We start from the raw sequence: 24,615 nt of genomic DNA on the forward strand, positions 1-24,615 counted from the left end.
AAAGGTAAAAAAATCTCCTGGATGGGACTGTTTTGCTGACATGCAAGATAACGCACAGGAAGAAAAGATGATTCTGTTGAAACCTGCTCATCACTTACCTCAAATTTCATGGTAGACATGTATTAGATGATCAATTAGATGTTAAAATTCCTGTTCTTGGACATTCAAACCAAAGGTATAAGTCTCAAACATTCCTCTGTGCATAATTGCAAATATAGATGAGAAATTATTATTAAGATTTTATAAACACTTTAGAACTCCTTAGAGTTGCACCCTCTACAAGATCAAAGAATTTACTTCAATTAAGAAACAATTAAAGTATTCAAAATACAGTGATCTGTTTCAGGAAAATGGAATATTAAACATTTCAAGCAGCACCTCATTCACCTCCTACAATTTACCAGTACAAACACTCCCCATTAACTTCTTAATAGACTAGTCATTTAGTACCACCAAAACCATTCCTTAATCTATTTTAGTAACAACAATTAGAAAGCCCAGGCTAGTACGGCACACTCTAGCAGAAAGGGTTATTAGTCTACATGTGAGGGACTCCGGTAATGTTGAGGTGAAATTCTCTGGTAAATCATCTCTTTGTAACACCGCATCATTAGTTGAAAACAAAATGCTTATGATATCAAATATTTTTTAAAGGTGCTTCATGCATATCTATTAAAGCAAAAACCATCTTAATTACGAGTACAAGGACCCTATAAATCCCAGCCTTACTCTCCATCTATTGCTCCTCATCCAATGGAAGTGTGGCAGTATTTTTGTAAAGCACACAGGTAATGTTAAGTTAGCATAAGTTTAAAGGTACAACACTACAACACAGACAAGTGTTTATTCGTTTACTAAATGTACTGTGGAGTAACTTGAGGAATCTTCTTCAATGTCGGCATCTGGTCAGCTGCCAAGTGTAAAGACTTCAGAAGCCAATAACTTTTGATTACCGGAGTCTTCTTGCATATGCTCCGAAGCTCAATTGCAGAGGGCATTTTTGTCTGCATTATGTTTAATGTGATTTAAAGATACAAAACATTCAGAGTACTAGACATTTTTTACGGGCAGAACTCATGACATGACAGAACTCAAAGGTTGAAAGAAAGAGTTAGAACATTTATTTTTTTCCCCAAATCACTGGAAGTTTTAGCTTTTTACCTCTTTCTTGGTTTCTCCACTGGATGGATAGTTAAATTTAGTCCTCCATCTAAATCATTTGAAGCCTTAAGCTTTTTACTCCAAACCATAAGCTCAAAACTGAGACCAAGAACAGGTTATTGCACTGCCAGCAATCTTAAGTTTACATGGGATACTTCATTCTCTCTTACCTGTCCCTGTTCAAACCCATGCTACAGGGACACTCACGCTCTTCACTTTTACTCTACACAATTACCTTTTTCTCCATATTTCTTGTTTACCAGCAACTTCCTATACCCCATGCTGTCAATCCTGTGCATTCTGACACAGGTCAATGCTTCTCACCCATAAATGCTTGAGATGGATTTGAAAATTTTTACTTTAAATACAGTTCTAACTCGCTTTCTGATGCAAACAACGAAGCACTCAATCACCATTAATAAACCATCATCATCAAGTTTAAGTTTCAGCTAAATAAACACATTCTTATTCCTCTGAAGGGGCAGGGTTTCAGCCCACCTACCTCATTTGCCTGCTGAGATAGGCTTCCCATGTTTCCCCACGCCATTTCTTCAGAGCGTCTCGTATTCAGGTCTACATTCCTGAGTCTTCATCTTTTCTTCTCAATGTTACTCACAGAATTCCCTCATTTTCTCAAGGAAACCCCTCATTTTCTTCAACCCCTACATCCAGCACTTCTCTGTATTGTTGTTTGCCGCTTCAAACATCCTCCTTAGGATCCCCACCAGCCTGACCCTCGCTCAGCTCCCAACTCCCCACCCCACAGGCCGCTGCTCACCTCACCACAGGCAAGGACAACCTTCCACAGAACACCCAGCTACAGTCAAGCCCTGGCCATTTGTTGAAGAAAATCTTTCACTCCAGTACTACAAACAGCGAGGTAGAGCTGTCTGGTTTACACAGCTAGAGGCAGAAATAACCCTCACGGCGGCTGCAGCCCCTGGCCCCACTGGGCTCACCGGCCCCGGCTCCTCCTCAGCCCGGCCCCGACAGGAGAGGGTCCTCCCGCCCCGGCACAGTCGTGCCGGACGCTGAACCAGGCACAGTCATCGCTGCTCCTCCAACTAGAAAGCAAAACAATGGCTGTAAAATTGAACAGATCCCTGGGTGTCCTCCCCACAACGGGGAGAAAAAGGGAATGAAGATGTGTGTGTGTGTGTGGGGGGGTGTAATTAAATCAAAGTACTACACAGATGCATCTGACTTTTTCCTGGGCCAAGCCCTAGCCCCTGGGCAGCCCCGTGCCGAGGTGGCCAGGGCCACGGCTCCCCCAGCAGCACACCCACACCCCACATCGAACCCACGGACTAGCAATGACAGCTTTGTTTCTCAGAAACAAATGCCTTAAAGATATAAAATAGATGCACATATTTTAAACATACATTAGGAAACAAATGTGGATCTAAATTAAGAAGCTACATTCTTTCCCTTCTAGAATTAATGATTCATTTAAAATGAAGGGAAGGTACCAAGTCCTCCACAATAATGAGTTTTTGTGTGGTATCAATGGGGACAGTCCTTTCTTAGGACACCACCCACTCCTGACAGTTCTCCACCCAAACTTAGTACAAAAACATTATAGCCCCACATCCACTCACATTTTATTAGCTTACCTAGGTGTTAACTAGCAAAATCAAACACAGGACTAGAAAATGAAGAACACTATTTTCAGAAAAGGTATCAATTACAGGTAGAGATAAATAACATCCTGCTCCTCAAAATGACCATTTGAGAGGGTAGGAGGGTAGAAATAGGGGGAATATCTATTAACCTTTGTAGTTCAGAGAAGGATATACATGGCCTACTCTGAAGAAACAAGTTTTTAAGGGATCGTATTGTAATGCAATTAAGACTTAGATTTTCCCTGCAGGTATGTAAGTGTTGCTGCTTGAGAGTGAAGTCAGTATCATACAGATCCTGATGGCTTCAAGGTAAAGACTTGGTGTGGATTCTCTTCAGCAGCACTGGCCTCGATAGCTCTTGAGCTCTTCCATGCCTCAACCTGTGACAATCCCTTTAAACGCTTTTGTATCCTTTTGACATCATGACTCTAAGCTCCCTCCCAAACCATGACATGTCAGTTCTTCAGGATACACAGTTAACAACACCCCCCCAACATTTGGATAGAACATCATATGAATTACCGGAATCATCTCCAAAAGAGATGAACATTTTATACAACTTTACTTTTTATACAACTTTATACAAGTGTTGCATATATTCTGAGAACTGAATTTGCAGTTTATTTGTAGGTGTGGATACTCAAGGTAAAAGCGTTTAAGTATTTACTCCTAAGGTCATGAGTCTCAGAGAAGAAAAGTCTCTGGATCCTTGAAAGCAGAAGAGTTCTGTTCCTAATTGCCCCTTGCATCACTAATAACACTGTCTTTCCCACATTTTAGAGTGAGAATATGATGATCTGGCTGCTATTAAGAAAAAAACAACTTAATTATACTAATTCTGGTAGTAATCCAAGGTTAGAAATAAAACATTTCACGTTTAAGATCTCTAAATTCTTTCCCCCTTTACAATGCAAGTTCAAGATAGCTCTCACAATCATTTAAAAACTCATAAAATTTTGGCATACCTTCAAACAGGTTATTGCGTTGTTTACATGACAGTGGTTCCCACTCTAATGCAAATACAATCTGATGAAGTCTTCTTAATATTCCACTTTTCCACTGCAGTGGTTTTGAACTCGCTGATTTGTGGCATTTCCTCCCCGCTCCCCCCCAAGTGAAATGCATAGCTATTTAAAGCTTATGACAATAGACCTGCTTTTCTTCGTTACATTTAACAAGTATCTTGAAAGTAGTCCATGGACCAAAAGGGTCTGCTAATCACAGGCTGAGAAAAAAAATGTTATATTATGTTCACTGAAAACATTTCAGAAGCTAATAAATAAAAACAAACCAGTTCCTAAGAAAATGTCTTTAATTTTCATTTTATGGAAATACATCTTTTGATTTTACTTCCATGATACAAAAATGTTAAATATCAAACATTTTCTGAAATCTACTAATGCAGATCCTTTTTTAAACAAATAAAGGGCTGGTGCAGTTAGCAGGTTTGTCACAGGTACCAAAAACATTTTTACAGAAACCCCACAAGCTGGGGAAAGAGGAGCAAAGAAAAAGATCAAGACTTGAGTGAAAACAGCAATAGATGTGAAAACAAAGAAAAACTACCTCCCACCAGGAAATTAATGTTTGAGAAACTTACAAGTTACAGGTTTTTGAAAGGTATGTGTAAAGTTGGTATTTAGATGAATACTGGCTGCATAGGGGGTGGGGGTAGAGAATGGAAAACTAAAAAAGATTTCCAGATAAAGTAACTAGTAGAAAGCAGTATGTGAAACTGCAGTTCCACCTGTTTCAAGAATGCTGACAGCATACTGATATTGCCTGAAAAAATAGCTAAAGATTAGGAGATTTGTGGTAACTCCCCTCAAGCACAGGAAACAGCCTAGCACGAAATCATAGAGTGCCAGTTCTTTTTGTACATTTCATAGCCAGCATGCCAAAGTAGGTGACAAAAGTACATTTAGTCTTGCTTCTTAAATCTAACATCATTTACGACAGCAAGGATTTCACATGATCAACAACGAATCATACACTGGTTAATATACACACAAGTAAAATTGACAGTGATTGTTCAATAAACAGTTTAAAATAATTAAACTGATTTTCCGGACACATACTGCTCTGTTAACACCACTTTATTTAAATAAAGTATGGCTTCCAAGAGGTGTATTCTTGCAATTGCTTTCAATCAATTCCACTTGTTAAGGCAGTTGTTTCCTACCATGTTTCAGGAACTTCAAAAATTCCAGTGGAACTACTTGTAAGACTTCCTAAAAGACAGAGTCATGGAACAATATATTAAAGATTTCAATCTACAAACACTGAAAGGAATAAAAATTAAGACTATTTTGATTCTTTCAGAGCGTACAAAGACATATTTTCTCCCCAAGAGCGAGGCTGTAGATACAGTACTCGCAAGTCAATATTTACAAAGGGAAATCAAGAGACTTTATGTGAAGGCACTGAAAAGAAGGGAAAAAAAAAAAGGTTAATGTTTCTTAACCAAATGGTAAATATTATATTTTGCAATTAATGAATATTTTTAATCCAAGTAATTTTGTTTTTGCAATAACTGGAATGATAAAGTTAAATACTATCTTTCCAAGTGTACTTCCAGTTATTCTTGTATAAGGCAGTTAATACAGTGAAGAATATTTCCAGCCCAAATTAATAGGAGAAGAAAGAGGAATCACACTAATACCAATAATGTATATTTCCATAATGCCAAATACAGAGCATGAATTTTATACTTGGAATTACAGTAGACAGTCTTGTCCTTCTGCATACGCTTGCGTGGTCCAACTCCCCTATAGAACTACAAGAAGAAAGTGATTTCCAAGCACAGCTGTTGAATTAGCTAATAAAGATTTTACTCTGCCAAATCAGGAGAAAGGATGCTTGGTATACAAAACCACTTTCTGGACAGAAGTGGCTAGAGTAGATATCAAAATGAAGTTTTAACTTAATATTTCAATATTGTTCAATACAGGCAGTGCTCCAGATGACCAATAATTAAGATATGACTTAATTTTTTAATATAGTCTACTCAATTTCTGCAAGAAATTACTAACAAGAGTTGAAATAGAATCAACAACAAATAGATCAATAAAAATTAAATCCTTCGAGGTTTAAATTCATGTGACCTAAGGTTATTTAATTACTTTTTTTTTTTTTGGTACAGGCAGCAATAACTCACACAACATAGCAAAAATATTAGGTGAAACATAGTCATCTGATTAACACCTGCCTCTGTTTAGTAAGACATACAGTTCAAGGTACTTTGGCTAAAAATATGTAGGTATAAAGTCTGCAAACACCTCTTTACATCAACTGTATGTGAAAATTCTTCAAAGAACAATAAAGTTACAAACACCACACAGAACATTGCAGATACTAACGTATATATCAAAACAGTTTTTAGAAGAAACAAAAAGATTATTTGGGTTTATAATTTGTATTAAAAACACTACTGATTTTTCAAGCATTACATTGTGAGTTCTAAACCAGAATAAAAAAAAAAAGAAAATTTATAAAATACAGAAGACAATAAATTGTATCTTTTGGGCAAATCCACAATTTGATACTTTTGCAACAAAAAAAAAATACTAGTTCTTCTACTTTTCAAAATCCACATCTCCTGAGAGTGAGATTCCTCAAGCTTCAACAAGTAGCAGTCTATGAAATGGGAATGAGCTGCTTACAGTCCAGTAAGCCTTTCAAATAAGCAAAGGCTTACTCAGAGCATGTGGCAGACTGCAAGAACTGTTAAGGGTGACTATGATCCACCCATCCAAAATGTTTGGAAGGGATTTTAGACACACTCACTTTCCATCACCATCTTGCCAAGTGTTACCAGAAAAAAAACCCACAGCTAAGTGATTCATCAATGCAAAGCACCCAGAAAGCTACAGGGCCTGCATTAGTTGAAGAACCCAGTAGATCAGCACTTGTCTGGCAACTTACTCCTTCATTGAGGTGTCTCAGAAAGTCAACACATTCTCAGGAAATGTTCTGGAGAGGAAAGGGTTTCAGTAGAGTTGCGGCCTGGTTATTTACACCAAGGAATATAAAACAGCAGTCTGACTGGTACAAACTGCACTCAGCCTAAACCAGCCCTGTGGCAAGAGGTATGCCAGAGGAGATGTGAGGGACAGGCAAGTAGACTGTCAAAGTTTTGGCTTAATTGTAGAGGTAAATAATATTCTGACCAGCTTGAGAAATCCCATTGTTTTTTCAACTTTCAGAAATATCTTATCTCACAAATAACTGTAAACAAGGGATGTTAGTACAGTATTGTCAAGATATATAGTCTTAAAGCGATAAATAAAAGGGCACATATATTAGCTTTTAGGGCAGCAGGTAGGTTTATTAAAACTGGACTCTTTTGCAAGCAAGAGAGGTTGTCTAATGACCCACATCTGGCAGGTCAAGCTATGTGCATTCAATTATGCACGCCATGGGTCCATCCAATCAAGCTTAAGGGAAAACTTTCACATTAAGCTAACCCAACATTTTGTTGTAAAATGTCGGATTAACAGGGAAACATACTCTAGAATCCTACTTCCAGAATTCCTTCAATTTTGCTTACGATATGCAAAACATATTGGGTAACCTTGACTAGAAGGCTGCATTAAAAAAAAGAGGAGATTAAGAATAGCTAAAAATATTCAGAGAGCTTTATTTTAAGGAAGAAAGTAAGCAAGTAAGATACCAACTACATCCTGCTTCCTTTGGTTGGTTTCAGGTGGGGTTTTGCTTGTTTGTGGTGGGTTTTTTGAGTTTGGCATTTTCTGGGGTTTTTTTGTTTTTTACAATTTTTGTATGATGCAGTCTTCAGTTTAAATAACCTATTGCAAAATAGCTTATAACAGTGATTTATTGCATTACATTCATAGAAGTCCAGAAAAGTTAAGACATTCAAGAAAACAACTTCAGTTTTGTTCAGGCCCAGGGTAGTCCCAAACAGAACAGAAAACCACACACACTAACATTGCTCTTACCTGCTGGAACTTGTTCTGTCTTGATCTTTTTGAACTTTTTGGCTCTCTTCTTACCATCTGGAAGGGACTCTGCACAGCAGTCTGTCTGATCATATGTTGAATCTTGGCCTTCTCCCTCTTCCATATCATCAGAACCAGTTTCTTCCTGAATAGGACTCATGCTTCTTTTTCCCACTGTACTGGTACCTGTAAAACTGAAACGTAGAAGAAATATGATTATGTACAAGTCAAGAATAACTATTATATAGGTACTAGCTGTTGTACATCAATTAAATGCTTATAAAGGTAGTAGAATAAACTATAGTAAGTGGTGTACCATGAAATTACATTATTTGGAAGATCTGACTTAACTATAAAATTTCCGTAAGTTGGCTATCTAATCCAATCTTACATAGATGAAGGTGTTCATTCTTTGTACTATAAATGTCTCAGGCTTAGCTGCTATTTGAATGAGATCACTCAACTCAAATTTAATTAAAGCTGTTCTCTATCCCTGCTTAATTTTAATTTTTATTCTCCTAGTTATGAAAGCTCTTGCAAAGCATTTTCAATAGACACTAAGTTATATACAACTGTTAAACCTCAAGCACACGTCTCAATATTAAAGGATTCTACATGCTCACTTCATCTTCCCTCCTGGAACTATATGCAGTTTTAAAAGCATTTCTGTTATATAAAGGTAGAGAAAAACTATCAAGCTCCATATCATAAACTTTAAATTGGGCCTTAAAGTGAAGAGTCCTACCATCCAACGGGCTGGTAAAATAAAAAGCACAAAAAATGCACACTCGTTTCATAGGTAGTATTTGAATGAACCCTGAATAATACAGTATGAAGATGACCTTAGAGATCCACTTCATTCAGCATACATTGAAATAATGCTACATACATTTTCATTCAACTGGAATGCTATTGTTAAGTTTCCTTGAAAGACAAATGACAATATTAAAACCAAATTAGCATAAGAAAGAATGCAATAACAAAGGGGCTAATTACAAAAAAATAGTTTCCCATTACAAACTTCTAGATATATGAATATCAGCTACTTAGATATCTATTTTAATGCTCTTTTAGAGCAATCAATTAAGAAAAAAAGGTAGTTTTAGAATTTAAAACCTTTAGTTTTTCATTAAGGACTACACAAAATATCTGTATGCATCTAAGCCACGTTTTAGTCTTTTATTTAAATAAAAATTAATACCGAGTGATAAAACAAAACTTTACAAGCTATTTTATTTTTTCTTCCTAATCAATAATAGCAGGGAATTATGGTGTTTCAACAGGGTTTCAGCTAAAGGACTGTTAAATTTGGCTGTATAGTTCTGGCTTTGAAATGGAATTTCTTCAGCTGAACATTTTGCAATTTAAAACAGACTCTGGGATGTCCAAAGGCAATAAACAAACATGAAACATATGATTACGCCTCATGCTCTTACTTCCACTTTAGGAGCACAAACACCATTTACTTTGATGAATAGCTGGCTTTTCCTCCAAACATTCACACACAGAAGGCCTTCTTGCATGACTTCTTACAAATCATCATTTCGAGTCACACCACAACTACCATCAATAAAAAGATATAAGCCAAAACGCTGGACAGAACTGTTTATCCTACACACATACTTCAATATTGTGAAACATGCAAAAACTACGTTTGCAAAGAAAAAAAGTCTAGTGAAGAAACAGCATTTAGAAAACAAAAACCTACTATAATTTTTTTTAAATGTTGTTTAGAAAAGTTTGCAACAATTCTACTTTTGGGAAAGATATTCTAAAAAACACCTAAGGAAGGAAAACTCATGAGCCATAAATTATGATCCCAGGATTTCTTAGACATATTATGAGCACTTGGGTCTTCGAAGGGAACTTTCACTCAATGTAGGAAGAAGTTCCCATTTTGAAAGGTCTTACGGCTGAATTTATTTTTTTTCACCTTAGACTCTTGAGATGTTATTGCACATAAAGAGAAACAAGTTCTTGACCTTCAGTGCACATTCAGCTGTGTACCAAAGTACAAATAAAGATTAATTTTAGGCCTTATGTTCTTCCTGCAGATACTTTAAGGGGAAAAAACCCCACCAACAAACAAGCAGCACAAAATCCAAAATGTAGGTATTTTATAATCAAGAGCTGTTCACTTCTTGCTTTATCGCAAAATATTATTTTTGTTTTACATTTATTAATTGATTGCATGGATTCTACATGGCTAAGGGTTTATTTTTATGTGTCTTATTTTTCTTTGACCTAAAATAAGATTCAAGGACTACAGCAACATTATTTATTCACTTAGCAATAGTAGCAAATCAGTATGGTTGTATATACAAGTTAGAGCATCACTCAGAGAAAAGTTAGTTTTCTAATTATACCAGCTATCTGGGAATATGTCCATATTTCTGTCTCAATTTCCTTACTCTGTTGAGAAACAACTAAACAAAGTGGAAGAACTGAACAAACTAATAGCTATCAGTAATTATCCAATTCAGATATCCTTATTTAGGATGCTCAACTGTTTGGATATCTGAGCCATTTAGAGACAGAGACTTACATCATCCATTAACAAACGTAGCACTTAGGTTTGAGAACATATGCGTACAGCAGTTATCCAGGCAAGAATTTTAGGTTGATTTTGTTGTTTTGTTTTGTTTTTTAAAGAACATATTTAAGAAGGTTCTGAAATTTCTTTTGTATATTGAAATGAAGATTGTTCTCACTTTTAAAATAAAATTGCTAGCCAAGTTGGGGTGGTTTTTTTGGAGGGGACACACACACAACACAACAAAAACCAAAACCACAAGAAAAGCCTATCATACATTGCCAGTTGGCAACGTATGAACACAATACAGCTTTCACATCAGTCCATGATGATGGCAGGTGGGGTTCCAGACATCTTCAGTTGATGGTAGTTTTCACTAGTCCTTCCTCAACCTCTCCCTTCTGTTCACCTATTTTAATGCCAGCCCACAGGCAAAAAAAAGAATGAATGCCACTAGAGGAAGTTGGTAGAAGCAGAAAATCTAGATTTTATACTCAATTCCTATTTCCATTAAGTACAATCCTGATCAAAAAAGAATACAGTATTTTTGTTAAATTCCAGCAGTGTGACTAGCAACATTAGTACTAGATGAATCAACAGGATGTGGAGGACTTATATCTCACTCTACTGGCAAAAAGAGCACAGACTCCACCTGATTAAACTGCCCCTGAACTTTGTAATGTCATATCAGCTACTAAATAGCAGCGATTCAACTAGCACTATGGTAATTATTTTGAAAGAATCAGCAAGTGGAGGGGGCAAAAGGTGGGAAAACAATTATGATGATGTAGCATTAAACATATTCTGTTTTTTAAAAGTACGACATGCTTTTCCAAGGACCACTTAATTGCATCACAACAGAGCATCTTGAATGGGCCTGGATACATACAAGCCTCCAACTTCAAATAAATTTCATTTAAATGAAAACATAAACCCTGTGTTTTCTTGCCACTTTGAACAACACTGAGGAGCAGTGGGGGTGGTAGTTACTGACCCATCATAAAAGTCAGTCATTTTAGCTTAGGAGCAGGGGAAATCTCCTGAAATAACATTAGAATACTGGAATACTATAATAATTTGCTTGTAATATTTATTATCTATATCTTCAATGACTCAGCTTTTCCCCATTCTTATCCTTTTAGTAATAAGCCAGATAAACAACCATTTCTGTGAAAAGCAAAGAAATCATCAGCAGAAATACATGAACATTTAAAAAATGTGACAGACTGTCTTCAGCAACATAAAGACATTCAAGGAAGTGGTGCTACAAACAGTACCCTGACTTGACTGAAGATGAAGCACTCCTGGTTTTACCTAGATAACTTGTAAGGCAAAATAACACATCGCCTCCCTGTATTTCATACTAGTGCACGTGTTTTGCCACTGGTCTTATTTTATTTTACTCATTCCCAGATGATTCAGGAAAATTAGATTAAGTAACTACAAGTAGAGCAGGATATCTAGTTTTACACAGAACGTACCCTATTTGATTTTTCATGCTATGATTTAACACTATTTTGCTAAGGAGAAGATCTTAAATCCATGCATTTAACAGTCACGGCAGAGCTGGCAGGCAGTTATTTGCTAAGCACAACCTAGCCAGTACTGTATAATACACAACAGGCCATGACCCATCCCTTTCAAAAGTGTATTCTGAATAGTGAATGGCTTTAGAGAAGGGGATCTTATTAACTACTTTAAATTTTGTCAAATGCATCAGTTTCGCCTCTACTTTTCCATCTGACATTAATAACTAGGCATATTGCTATTAAAATCAATTTTGATATCTAACAGTAGTAATAAGTTATATGCAAGTGGTATATTTTAATTATAAGTTATTTTACCTTATGACTGCTCTTAATACTATTACACTACCTTTTCTGAAGAGTAGTTCCTCTATAATATAGGACTGTAAGTTTTTTAGTAAGACAGGAATTAAAGAATCTTTGTTGCATACTTATCAATCTGTCAATTTAAGACAAAAGCTCCTTACATGAAATACCCAACTTCATTACTGAATGAAAAAGTAGCCAGGATATATTGTCATCATGGAGAGGAACAGCTACTCTGCAGCTGTGCTCCCTGGCAAAAACTGATGCAGTAAGCTTATTAAATAATAAATAAATAAAGGATGTAGTAACATGAAGCTATTATAAGAGATCAGCTGCTAGACACATCACAGTATTGAGTGCTCAACTACACATGATTCAAATTAATCTGGACAAATATACACACATATACAGGCACACATATACTTGTCCTGATGGCTTCATATAAATATTTATGTTCTATTTTATATTAATATTACTGTTTATAAATAAATATTTTTATATATCTTTGTCTGGAAACAAAAGTAAAATGTTCATCCTGAGTGAACTGAAACACCACAAGGTTTGCAGTTCCATGTTATACCTAACCAGATTACACTTAAGAGGAAACACTTACAAAAGATTAGTTGACAAGAGAACACAATCTTAACTAGTAACAAATGAAAACAAAATTAAGAAAAACATGTCAAAAGATCTGCATGAAAGGGAATCTGGGACAGAACCAAAACACTTTATTAATGGAATAACAAGAGAACAGAAATTCATGTAACATCAAATTACAAAAGAAGTTCTATCACCAAAAAGAAAGGCTGCTATCCAAAGCTATCAAAGTGTTGATCATCCAAAACCAAGGTTGCTTCTTCTGGAATTTTACAACACTAGAAAAAATAGATTAAAGATTCTCAAGAAGATTAAGTGCTTAGGCATACAATTCACTGCAGTGTATCATAATTTTAAGGAAAGTATTTACTGAAAATTTTATTCAACAATTTTCCAGGACACATTTGCAGTAGTCCTCAAACTTCTTTGCAAGATAACAACAAATCAGCTTTCCACATGTACTGTTTTCCAAAGCGTATGTTAAAAGAGTAAGTTGTCTATAGTTCAAACCATAAGCTGCCACTCTTACCATCTGTCTAGAATCTGTGAAATACCAAAAAATCAACATTCATTGAGGAGAGAGAGTAGAAGTAAAACTAGGACTTAGTATTTCTTTGCAGTAGACTCACAGTGTGGTAAGTATTTCAGATTATTTAATAGACTTAATTATAGACCTAAACCTTAGCCACATGTAAACTAGAGTCAGAGCAATCTTTAAGGCTCCTCATCTCTTCACAGCATGCGCTCCCAAGTTCTTCTAAGTACAATAGTTCAATTAAACTAACTTCATTCGATACGGATTTTGTCACCAGGTTCATCCATGTGGGTTTTAGGGATCAAACATGTCTATAACACATTTAGAATTCCCACCATGACAAAAGCCATGAAAATTTGACAACTAGCCAAAATACACACCTGCATTTAATTTTGCAAAGTAGGCAAATCATAAGCTCATGTAAGCGAGAACAGAACAAGTTTAGTATATTTGTTACATGACAAATAACATTTACAGGAAGATATGAGAGCTAGAACTTATCATAGCAGTCCCAAGAAAGATAAAGGAGAGAGACATCAGTGTTGGTTTTACGATCATCTCATTTGGTCTGTCTAACCAGGAAAAACACACCAACAAACAAAAAAAAACCCCAAACCAAACCAACAAAAACCCAACACACACACCCCCAAAACACTACCTCACATGTAACTCATGCATTCCACTGAAACTTATTTTTTATAGAATTGACTGGGGGGGGATGAATGGCAAGAACTTGATAGGTTAATTATATAATTATATTAACATGAAAAGACCCTTCCCATTCACAGCTACACAGACGACTGGAAAGAAGCCTCCTCTTACCATCATATCCAAAACCTGTCATTAATATGAGAGGGTAAAAATAGAACAAGAAACACACACAACAACATGCTGTACCAGAATCAAAACCTGCATCTCCTGACTTAATTTTGTCCTTAAATAATTAAATAAAACCCTTTTCAAGTTTTACTCCAAAACTTAAAGCCATGCAAGTATTATCATCTGCCTTCCTGTTTCTGAAGCATAAGGACAACTTCATCAGGACTGCTCAAGATGGTAATCTATAGCCTTCTCTGTGGCAGTATTATCACCATGGAAAGTCATCCAAAAACCAAGATGGCCTTTACAAGGGTATAAGATAACAGCTAAGTATCTAGATGATACAAGCCATTCAGAGGTGTCAAATGAACAGAGAAAATAACTCTTTTACTTCAATTATTAGAAATGGTGCTGCTACATCAAGCCCAGAAGCTGCAATTTGTCCTGCCTTCAACATCCCAGTATTTTAAAAGTTTGTCTAATCCCATTTTGAGCAAATTACCTCTGCTCCTTTACCTATGATCTTGTGACAGCTGATGTACCACTACGGATTTATACGCAAAGAAATGTGTACAGGAAAAGAAGTCACCTATTGGTTAAGAACTACCTGAATTGCTAGACTTGCAATAAAAATGCAATAAAAATACAAGAATTGGCAACGCAGGAAAAGTCTCACCTGTTAACACAGTAGTATCGACTTGGGGAAACGTAAGGTGTGCATTGAGTTTTTAACCGCTTTCTCTCCATCTCCTTCCAACTATCTTCTGTACATTTTCTCTTTGCCTGTTTTTCTTCATGTTTTTTCTCAACATATTCTGCGTATGTCTGGATCCTATAACTTTCAGCATACCTGCTGGTGTTTACAGCTATGGGGAAGAAAAGTGATGTTACACACAAAACACTGTTAAATGACAGCATGCCCTCTCCTGAAATAGCTTATTTTGAAAAGCAGAAAGCAGTGAGCTATTTGTTCTGTTCATATAAACAACTTCTGGTTCCATTGTTAGTGATCAGAAAAAAAGAAAAGAAAAGAAAAAAAAAGGAAATGCTGTACTCTCCTAAATTCACGTTATGTTGGAATTAGATGTTCAAAACTCTTCTCACAGTCACACTTCATACAAAAAGGGTTAAATCTACTTAAGACTTTTCTTTCAAATTAGAAACCATCAATTCTTCAGTTGTAACCCTCTTCCAGATTGCTTGTTGGCAAGAAAAGATTTCCTGGATTTTTTCCCTTTTAGTCTCATTACTTAACCCAGCAGGTTTATTTTGCAACTCTGCCAGGAAAAGACGACATTTGCAAAGCCTTTGCCAAAACTCTGTTTGATTGCTGTGAAACATAAGCTTATTTGAGCTGCATTTTTGGTTGCACAAGATATCCGTGGAAACAGCACTTAACTAATACCCAGCTGTTCCATCCTCGTATCTTTCTAATGTTTGGTCTCCATTTAACTAATAAAGACTGCAAGTTCAAGGTAGAATGATTTTTGTCAATGCAAAATTAGATTAACTTCAAAAATAAAAAACTTTCACTGCCTTCACTCAGCAACAATTTACCAACATTCCTTCAAATCCCAGCATCTTCACAGCTCTCAGCCTTTAGTCTGCAAGCCAAGCTCTGGCCGGGAGCCAGCACTACAACAGATGAATCAGCAAATTAAACTGACTGTCAACTGGTGTCCTCTGCTGTTTTCAGCCTAACTCACTGAAAGAAAGTATTGTAAACCAACCAGTAAAACAGTTTAAATATAAGAAAAAAACCCAACCCAGATTGTTTTTCATATACTTGGGCTGCGCATTTTAAAATACCATAATTGTAGTGGAGACAAAATCCTAATTTTATCATGTACTTCCAACCTTTTTGTAGAAGTCTCAGATGTGTACCCAACTTTCTGATTCTAGTTGAAGTGTTGTCATCTTGAATACTGGTATTCTGTATTAACTCTAGCCCAAGCACTAGAAATAGCAAGCTCCAACATCACAATTCAGAAAAGGTGAGGCAGATGGGTGGATTTGGTTTTTTTTTTTTCTCTTTCCAAACAGATCATCTATTCTGCATATTGGCTATGCTACTGTGAAATGAATTACCTATAATATCAGTCACAGCATATAGATGTTGCTGCTGCAAGGTCCCTCAAATGTACATAAAACTGGGCAGCAGCTTTGTATATTTAATTTTAATCCCAAGAACAGATACCAGCAACTATGATTAATAGCCTCATGAGATTGCTGCACAAACCAAAGAGATGTTATGCATACCTCCTTTCACACCCCTCATATTTGTTTTGAACTGTGAAGTTACAGGATCTGTTTGTAAGAATTAGGAGTATATTTATTGCCATGAAGTTATGGTGCAGGCATCATGAATGAATTAATAATGCTCACTGGACTTACTGCATGCCAGCCGACATTCCTCAGGGTAAAATTTGTTTAGTTAAACTCAAGCATGTTTTTACTTGCTAAAATCAAGCACATAGTTACCATGGATCATCTGATAAATAGTGATTTGTTAAAACACAATAACCATTTCACATTATTTGTTTTGCTATAAACTAAGAGCCAAAGTTATGGCTCTTCCATTTAATTCCCTGACAAACCCAAGCTGTATTTAAGGAAAAAAAATAATCATCCTTACGCAGCCTAAAGATAATTTTTAAAATAAATCTGTGTTAAGAGTCAATATTTTTGAACAAAGACAACTCTGCTGTCCTGAAATAAGGCCTGTATTTTATAGCAACCCATTCATATTACACATACACACACATATGCATATACATATATTTAATATAAAAAATTATATGCAGAATATATTGCTTCATGCATTGAACAACTAAAACAAAAGCATATAGAGAATTCTACGGAGCCACACAGGTAAATCAATCTTGCACGGTCTTGAACTGAAGAGCAACTCCTTGTAAAAGTTTAAAATACGCTTTCTCTGACGCTTTTTTGATGAATGCTGTCCATATTGCCAAACAAAGCAAATGCACTTATATCGCTCTGCATCGCCAATAGAAAAAATGCATTGCTAGAATACTTTGTGAATTCTAACAAACTAAAGAAAACTTAGGGGATTTATTTACTTATTCATTTAAATAAGAAAGAAGACAAATCTTTCTGTGAGAAACCTGACCTAGCAACCAATACCACATGGCTGCATTTCATTACACTAGTTGCAGCCGTAAAGTTAAGTTTCTGTCTTACAGTAGAATAATAATAATTGCACGTTATTTTAGGAAAAACATTTCTAGAGGATGGCATCTTCCCTAGTTATCAGGCAAGTTGTTAAACAGGCTGACTGATGCTGAGCGATCCAAGAGGAATGTGTAACAAGATACTCTTTCACCAAGTCCTTGCTCTTATGCAGAGCAAAATCCTGACACACAGCCACTGACAGTCTTAAGGCTCTTAATAAATAGACAAATATTTAAGTGAACTGTGTAGGTAAAAACCCAACAATATAGAAATAAAATAAAGAAACAGAACTGCACAGATGAAGGCTGCAATACTAAACACTCAAGTTTATGAAATACTAAAGTAAAAGTTCACCTGTGAAGTCTTAAAGGGACCTCCGTATAGACACTGTGTTAGCCTTATCTGATCATGTACTACTGAAAATGTGGGACTGCTGCCTCACTCGGATCGACAGTGTTCAATTAGTGAGTAGTTAATTCAGTATTTTGTTTTATTCTCGTTACTCATTGTATGGTTCCACAGCCTTATTTACTGACTTCTAGGGCGATTCACGCTCCATTTATAAAATCAGAAGTTTGCATGTGCACTTTTTTCATCATGGCATTGTCCAGTGTTTCAAAGTAAAGCTCAGGAGCTGAAGCAGCAGTGCTATGTGCCTATTTTATAAACAGAAAGCAGAAGTAAAGACACAACATCCCAAATCAGAGGGTATCTTTTAAATGAACCTAAATGGAATAAAATTGTCCACTACACAGAGCACTCAATCAGGGTTGGGATCCCACGCAACAAATGTATTGACAACATATTCCCAGAGAAGTCATAAATCAAAATTCTCCAAACGAAACCGCATGTGATCAAGTGGCCTGAGACTTGATCGATGCATAAGCATAATTCACCTGTACTATGTTAAATATTAGCAAAATTGGCAATGCAATATTAGTATTTTGGTTTGGGGGGGGTTCTAGCCTATACACACTTTTGAGACCTTTAAGCATACCTGGACAGTTTCTGCTGCAAGGCATCACACTGTAACACACAACTAATTAGTTGGACCAGAAATTTTAAATGCAGTTCTCCAGCCTCTCCCACTAGGATTATGAAAGTTACTGATAGTTGCCAGTGTTGACTCAATATAAAAAGCATTGGGCACGCTCTCTGTTGGCTTCTTTCAGAAAAAGATGCTTGAACTTGAGAGAATTCTCACTAGTTAGCCACCATTTATGCTGATTTCTGCTCTTATCCTACCCTCTCCCATTTGTCTTTTTCCCAGTTCAGTCTTTTCTGGGAATGTCTTTAGTTCATATTAGTCTTGCAATCTATCCTAATCCTAACCGTTCTTCAATATTAAACTCACTGTTTCATATTTTCTCTGGCAAGGCTGTACTCCTGCCTCCTTTTTTTAAATTGTTTGTCTCTGCTACCATTAGGCACCTGTTTTCCCCGACTTAACCAATCTACATCCCATTATCCATTTCTGGTTCTTTATCCCACTTTTTCTTCATGCAGGGTATTTTTTGTCAGATGCATTTTTCTTTAGTGTAAAACCTGTTTATTTTCAAACCTGGTCCAATCGCAGCCTCTTTGCTCCACCTGAACACGTAAATAAGTTAGTTCCTGACCTCATTCCCATTCACTTGGCCGTCCCTTGCCTAAAACAAGGAAGCAGAGGTGGCAATGGGGCTGGAACTGTGTGCTGGTCTATGTAGTACTACAAAAAACCTTGGTCCACCTCCAAAAGGACCAGCACTCCCCAAACAAGCAAACCAAAACATATTACAAAAATTACCCTATTAACATTTTTTTTTTTTTTAAATAGTCTGGTTTGAAAGCCAAAATAAAGAACGCTATGAAGAACAAGGACAGCACCAGGAGAGCCTTCCCTCCCCCACCAGACTAAATTAACAGTTTTTAAAACTATGAGCAATCTTTAGGATTAGGAAGGAGGCAGGCTATACTGACTCCTATCAACAAATTACTGTATTTAGTTTTCTCTCTTAATGTTTCTTCACTTGGAGTAAGTCCATGTAGTACCCCAGAGTTAATTATGAATGGCACTCATTCAAACAGAGAAATATACCACAGACTCAATCTCACAATCTTTGTGCTCTCTTCTCTCCCACTACACATGGAGAATGAAGTTCTAAATTAGCTGGCAACTTTATTGCATTGTTCAGTGATTTTCAAAATTGCACAGACATGTAAAAATCTAGAAGACTATAAAACAAGTATGTTTCTTTAGCAGGAAAGAAGCAATCCTGGGAATAACTACCCTATGTAGTATGTTACTCTTAGCCCTAACAAAAGAATAATTTTAAAAAAACCAACTGAATGTAGTGGATTAGACCATTTTCTCAAGTCTGGTTACAAAAAAAGTTAGCTAAACTGTGTTGCTTTTGACGGTTAGGAGGCCAGAAAGATTAAAATTCATGTGGATTTCAACAGGAAAAACCTGAATGCTTCTTTAAATCTTGTTTTTAAAGTGTTGGGTTTTGTTTGTGGTTTCCAGGTTTTTTTGGTTTGTTTTGTTGGTGGTGGGTTGTGGGTAGTTTTTTTAATTCTTTTCATCTGGAATGCTCACATCAACTCATCACCAATCAGATGAAGAGCACAGTGGAGTTTTAGGAGAATAAACCCATCTAACACTCTTACTGTCAAAACTGATCTAAGGCCTCATTAATTTACCAGGATAAGACACCTACATATGACAGACAGGATTCTTTAAAGCCTTGGTCATCAACCCACACTAGCAAGGCAGCTATTTTGTTGAGTTGGGTGTACTCAGCATACCCTTTGCTAAAGCTTTTATCGAGATGAAACCTTATCCTGAAAATAGTTTTCTCCACTTTCAACAGAAGTATCCTGCACAGGTCTACTTCTAATAGAGTCAAACAAATATTTCAATTGTGACTGAAGAGAGTCAAAAATAACTGCTAATTCAGCTACAGAAAGGCTGACTGCCTGTTTTCCATTTTCCATAATAGCTGTGCTGCTGCATCGAAACCCTTTTGCACATGCCAAGGTAACTACAGCAGACTTGCCCAGCATTGCTGAATAAAGTGACACTTCATCAGTGTGCTTCTCAAGATCCTTGTCCTTAAGGAAGGTTAAAGAGAAGAAAAACCCTCACTGCAGTTTATTGGGAAAAAAAAGGTAGAGAATTAAATAAAACAAGGTATCAAGATCTCATGAAAGACCCTCTATGATCATCCTGCAGTGAAGCATCTTGAAGGGAAAGTCTTGGTTTGGTCTGAGGTCACAGATAATTAGAATTCACTTACAATTTCTTTTACTGATAAAAAACATTTAACCATGTGGAAGTCATAGCCTAATTGTTTGAAACCTATAATGCAGTGTAATTTTGGATCCCAGCATCACTTAGCAAAATTCAAAAGCCCTGAAGAAGTTAAAAACTATTTACTTAGTCAACATACTTCCAGAAATATAACTACAGTTGACTGCCTCAGAGATCAGCAGAATGGGCTCCCCAGTTCAGGAAGGACAGGGAGCTGCTGGAGCGAGTCCAACGAAGGGCAACCAAGATGACTGAGGGATTGGAGCATCTCCCTTGTGAGGAAAGGCTGAGAGCGCTGGGACTCTTTAGCCTGGAGAAGAGAAGGCTGAGGGGAGACCTTATTATTGCTTACAATATCTAAAGGGTGGGTTGAAGGAGGATGGAGCCAGACGCTTCTTGGTGGTTCCCAGTGACAGGACGAGGGGCAATGGGCACAAGTTGGAACATAGGAAGTTCCGTTCCAACAGATGGAAGAACTTCTTTACGGTGAGGGTGACAGAGCACTGGCACAGGCTGCCCAGGGAGGGTGTGGAGTCTCCTCCTCTGGGGATTTTCAAGACCCGCCTGGATGCAGTCCTGAGTAATGTGCTCTGGGCAATCCTGCTTTAGCAGGGGAGGTGGACTAGATGATCTCTAGAGGTCCCTTCCAACGCTGAAAATTCTGTGATTCTGTAATGATTTATTCTGTCTTTTATTCAGTGATAAGGAAAGCATCCTCAATGTAACTATTAGAAAGTCTCAAGTCTCTTAGTACCAGTTGTAGCATTCAATCATAAAGTATGTGTTCAACAAGTTTTCAATTATTTAACATGCCTGTTTCTCCCCCTTTCCCAAGGGAATTTATTACACTTCTGTATATGCATTGCTCCTCCTCAGTTGCCCAAACATTAAACAGGCTGGAAGGTACTATATTTAAAAAGTGCCAAATCTCAATGTTTCATTAGAGAACTTAAGTTTTTATCAATTTTACCAACACAGACCACCTGTTCAAACTACTCTAAGAAAATATAACTCTTTGAAACCATCTGCATTGCATTTACTAAAATAAAACAAACAATACTTGACTGATCATTTTCACATGCTTAAAAATTTAGAAACCTAAAAATTTTTGTTTACCAAAAAAAACCAACCCAACACTGAGGTAAAATACTACATTATTCTTTGGCATCCATGAAGAAAATCTTAACTTTGTAAAAACCACTTTTGCTTCAAGGCATAGGTACAGAATTGAGTACAAAATGTTCAAGGACAAATCACTATGCTGGGACAACATTTTTCCAAGTTACAAAATATATTAACTTTGTTAGTTAACTCCATATCTAATTTCACAAGTTGCATACTGACTGCATAGAAACACAAATTAGGGTTGGTGAAGATCTATCTTCTTGCTCCAAGGAATCTGTGTACTAGAGTAAGATGGAGAAAAGTAATTTAACAATTTGAAGGATCCATAGTCTCTGAATTATATTTGTTAATAGCAACTATCTGCAGGCTGTATCAAAACTGAAACTCCAATTTGTACATGCTGCTGACCATATCTCTCTGTTTTCCTCTCCTGTAGTAGCTCAAGATCCTGGAAGGTGCCTATACAGATTCTAAACCAGACTTTTACAACAGACTGTTTTACAAAGATTGTCATCTCTTTTGACTTCTGAATCTCGAGCAAGATCAATGTGGTGACAAAGCAGCTGTTCACCTTGCAAAGGAGGATGCCAAGTTAGTCAGAGAGCAAATCAAAATAAGTCTTTGACTCTCCATTTTGGAGAAAATGGGCAAATGAACAGGTGATCTGAAAGAAAATGGTTTTACGAAAGAAAGAAAATGCCAGGTACAAAGCATGGCAGAGAAAGAGGAAGAATCCTTAGACAATGTTTTAAACTCAAAAAATCTCTCAACAAAGAACATAGATGATAGTTTAGTCCACCCAGATATTTCACACTATGCAGATGTATGCATATTGTTATATATATTATACTTTCTTAAAGATGCAATTTTTTAATTACTGAAAGAATTCAAGATACTCAACCTTTGCACCCTGTTCAAATACCTAGTCATTGAAACAAAAGCTGTGAAATGTATTAACCCATTTCAAAAAATCCAAATCAAATTAAAAGGTAGACAGAAGATTTCCAACATTATATTAAGAAAAAAACCTCAAACTTACAGGGCATGGGGTTTTTTTGTTTTGGTTTGGTTTTTAACTGATGAGAAAAAAATACGGCTGCAGGTGCCCAAAGGCAAGTCTATACAGTCCTCTTAATTCTGCATCACTAATGCTGGAAGTTGTAAAATAGCTATCTATACAATGATTTATACCACAGGTTCCACTATAAACCCATGACTAGACTATATCAACCAGTAATTCATTTCCTTGTTATAGTCAAGATTGTTGAACAACACAAGTAGCAACTGACCATATCTCATAGCCTGCATTTACTAGTACAGAAATGCTTTTAAATCAACACTGGAGAATTTTAATTTCCAAGAGTACTAGTAAAGTGTTCAGATCCATTGATCTGCAAAGTAAATGTGTAAAACGTACAGATCGCTTCCTTTCTAGTCAGACAGAAGGTCTCAAAGTCTTACTACTCAAAGCACAGAGAGCTCAGATCTGAAAGACTTTTTGGAAAGAAACAGAACCCATGGCCTGGCTAGAGAGCTGATTTCATCTAACAGCTTGTTACCAAATGAGAGAATCCCCTTCCTTGCTCCTCAGGCCCCGCTCCAAGCCACTTGATCCCGTGCTCTCCTTCACAGTGTTTCTGGTGTTTATTGACCTGCTGACGAGCCAGTTCACCTCACTGAACCAGAAGGGATTTTCCTTTATTATTTTTTCTGGACACAGAACCAGCAAAAGAAAAGCAGTGTGAGCTCACTGTTGCAGTGGGGCAAGGGTCATCCCCTTTATCTAAACATGAAGGACTAAGACTGGCACAAACCATTAGTTATATTTTAATACCAACAAATTAAACACGTCTGGTAAGGCTGAGCAGTTGCAGGAAGTACACTCCTGCAAAATCTGATGACATTTCTGACACTTGCTAAGAACTTCAGAACAAGAACTAGTGAACTGAGCTTGGAGACATCCTCACGGCAGCACTGTCCAGAAGACTGTTCAAGATTAATACAGACATTTTCAGTTGAAGCATCTATTAATGCTCCACACGTCGGGTGCTTCAAAAAGAACTATCCAGGTAATGAGTTCACCCATCAGATACAGTTTGCTACGGCAATGACTGAACCCCATTTCCAGAATTAACATCTTCACTACTGCATCCAATAAGTGTGTTAATACTGTCTCCATCTAAAATGGCACCCCAAATAAAACTAAATCTAACTTTTCCATTTGCATAACCCTTATTACCCATGAGGAGTGCAAAACATACAGACTAACTGCTCAGGTCTTCCTAGTGAAACCATTTCATTCAAGTCCTTACAGAGCATACAGACAGGCACATATAACAAATCATTATGATCTTTTGAAAAATTACATGCCATTTTAAGATAGCGTGTGCTTTTAAAAAATCCACCTTGTGCGAAAAAAAAATGTAAAAGCTCACATCTACAAGGTGACTATATCTTATACAATTATTACAACTATTAGTTTCTCATCTTAAATGCCATTTTGATGCAGCACAAGAATTCAAGCCACCCAAAAATTAACAGGAGAAATACCAAGCCACTGATGCAAAATTTAAACCAAGCTTTCCTAGAACATCAAAACCTTGTGGATCTTAAGAAGCCAATATTTGATGGGGGAAAGAGAGGCGAAATCACACAAAACTAGAGAAACTGTTTGAGACTGCACTTAATTTGAATAAAAAGTAAACCAAGAGTAACGGCTGGGTTTAGACATGACGCACTATAACTCCGGCTTCCTTGGTCTACATCAAGGAAGCTTCCTGCTCAGAGCATGTATCTCACATGAATTTCACATTATCTTACTGGTGAGAAGACAGTCATGAAATATAATTTTTCAAAGAATCTGGGTAATGCAGTAGATGCTACCTGCCATTTCCCCAAATTCAGCGAGAAGAGACCGATACACACACAATCTGAAAATCCATG

The 24,615-nt window shown here is 36.7% G+C and overlaps 1 protein-coding gene across 1 annotated transcript in view; it reads right to left on the reverse strand.

The window, feature by feature from the left end:
• Positions 1-4,077: 4,077 nt before the first annotated feature.
• PARN (poly(A)-specific ribonuclease) overlaps positions 4,078-24,615 on the reverse strand; it is a 71,467-nt gene continuing 50,929 nt past the window's right edge. The window contains exons 22-24 of the mRNA XM_009886587.1: positions 14,737-14,926; positions 7,745-7,938; positions 4,078-5,014 (exon numbers count right to left, since the gene is read on the reverse strand). Coding sequence (XP_009884889.1) covers positions 4,962-5,014; positions 7,745-7,938; positions 14,737-14,926 — 437 coding nt within the window. The 3' untranslated portion in view covers positions 4,078-4,961. The remainder of the gene's footprint in view (positions 5,015-7,744; positions 7,939-14,736; positions 14,927-24,615) is intronic.

Source organism: Charadrius vociferus, unplaced genomic scaffold (genome assembly GCF_000708025.1).
Source record: "Charadrius vociferus isolate BGI_N301 unplaced genomic scaffold, ASM70802v2 scaffold46, whole genome shotgun sequence".
Lineage (NCBI taxonomy): Eukaryota > Metazoa > Chordata > Aves > Charadriiformes > Charadriidae > Charadrius > Charadrius vociferus.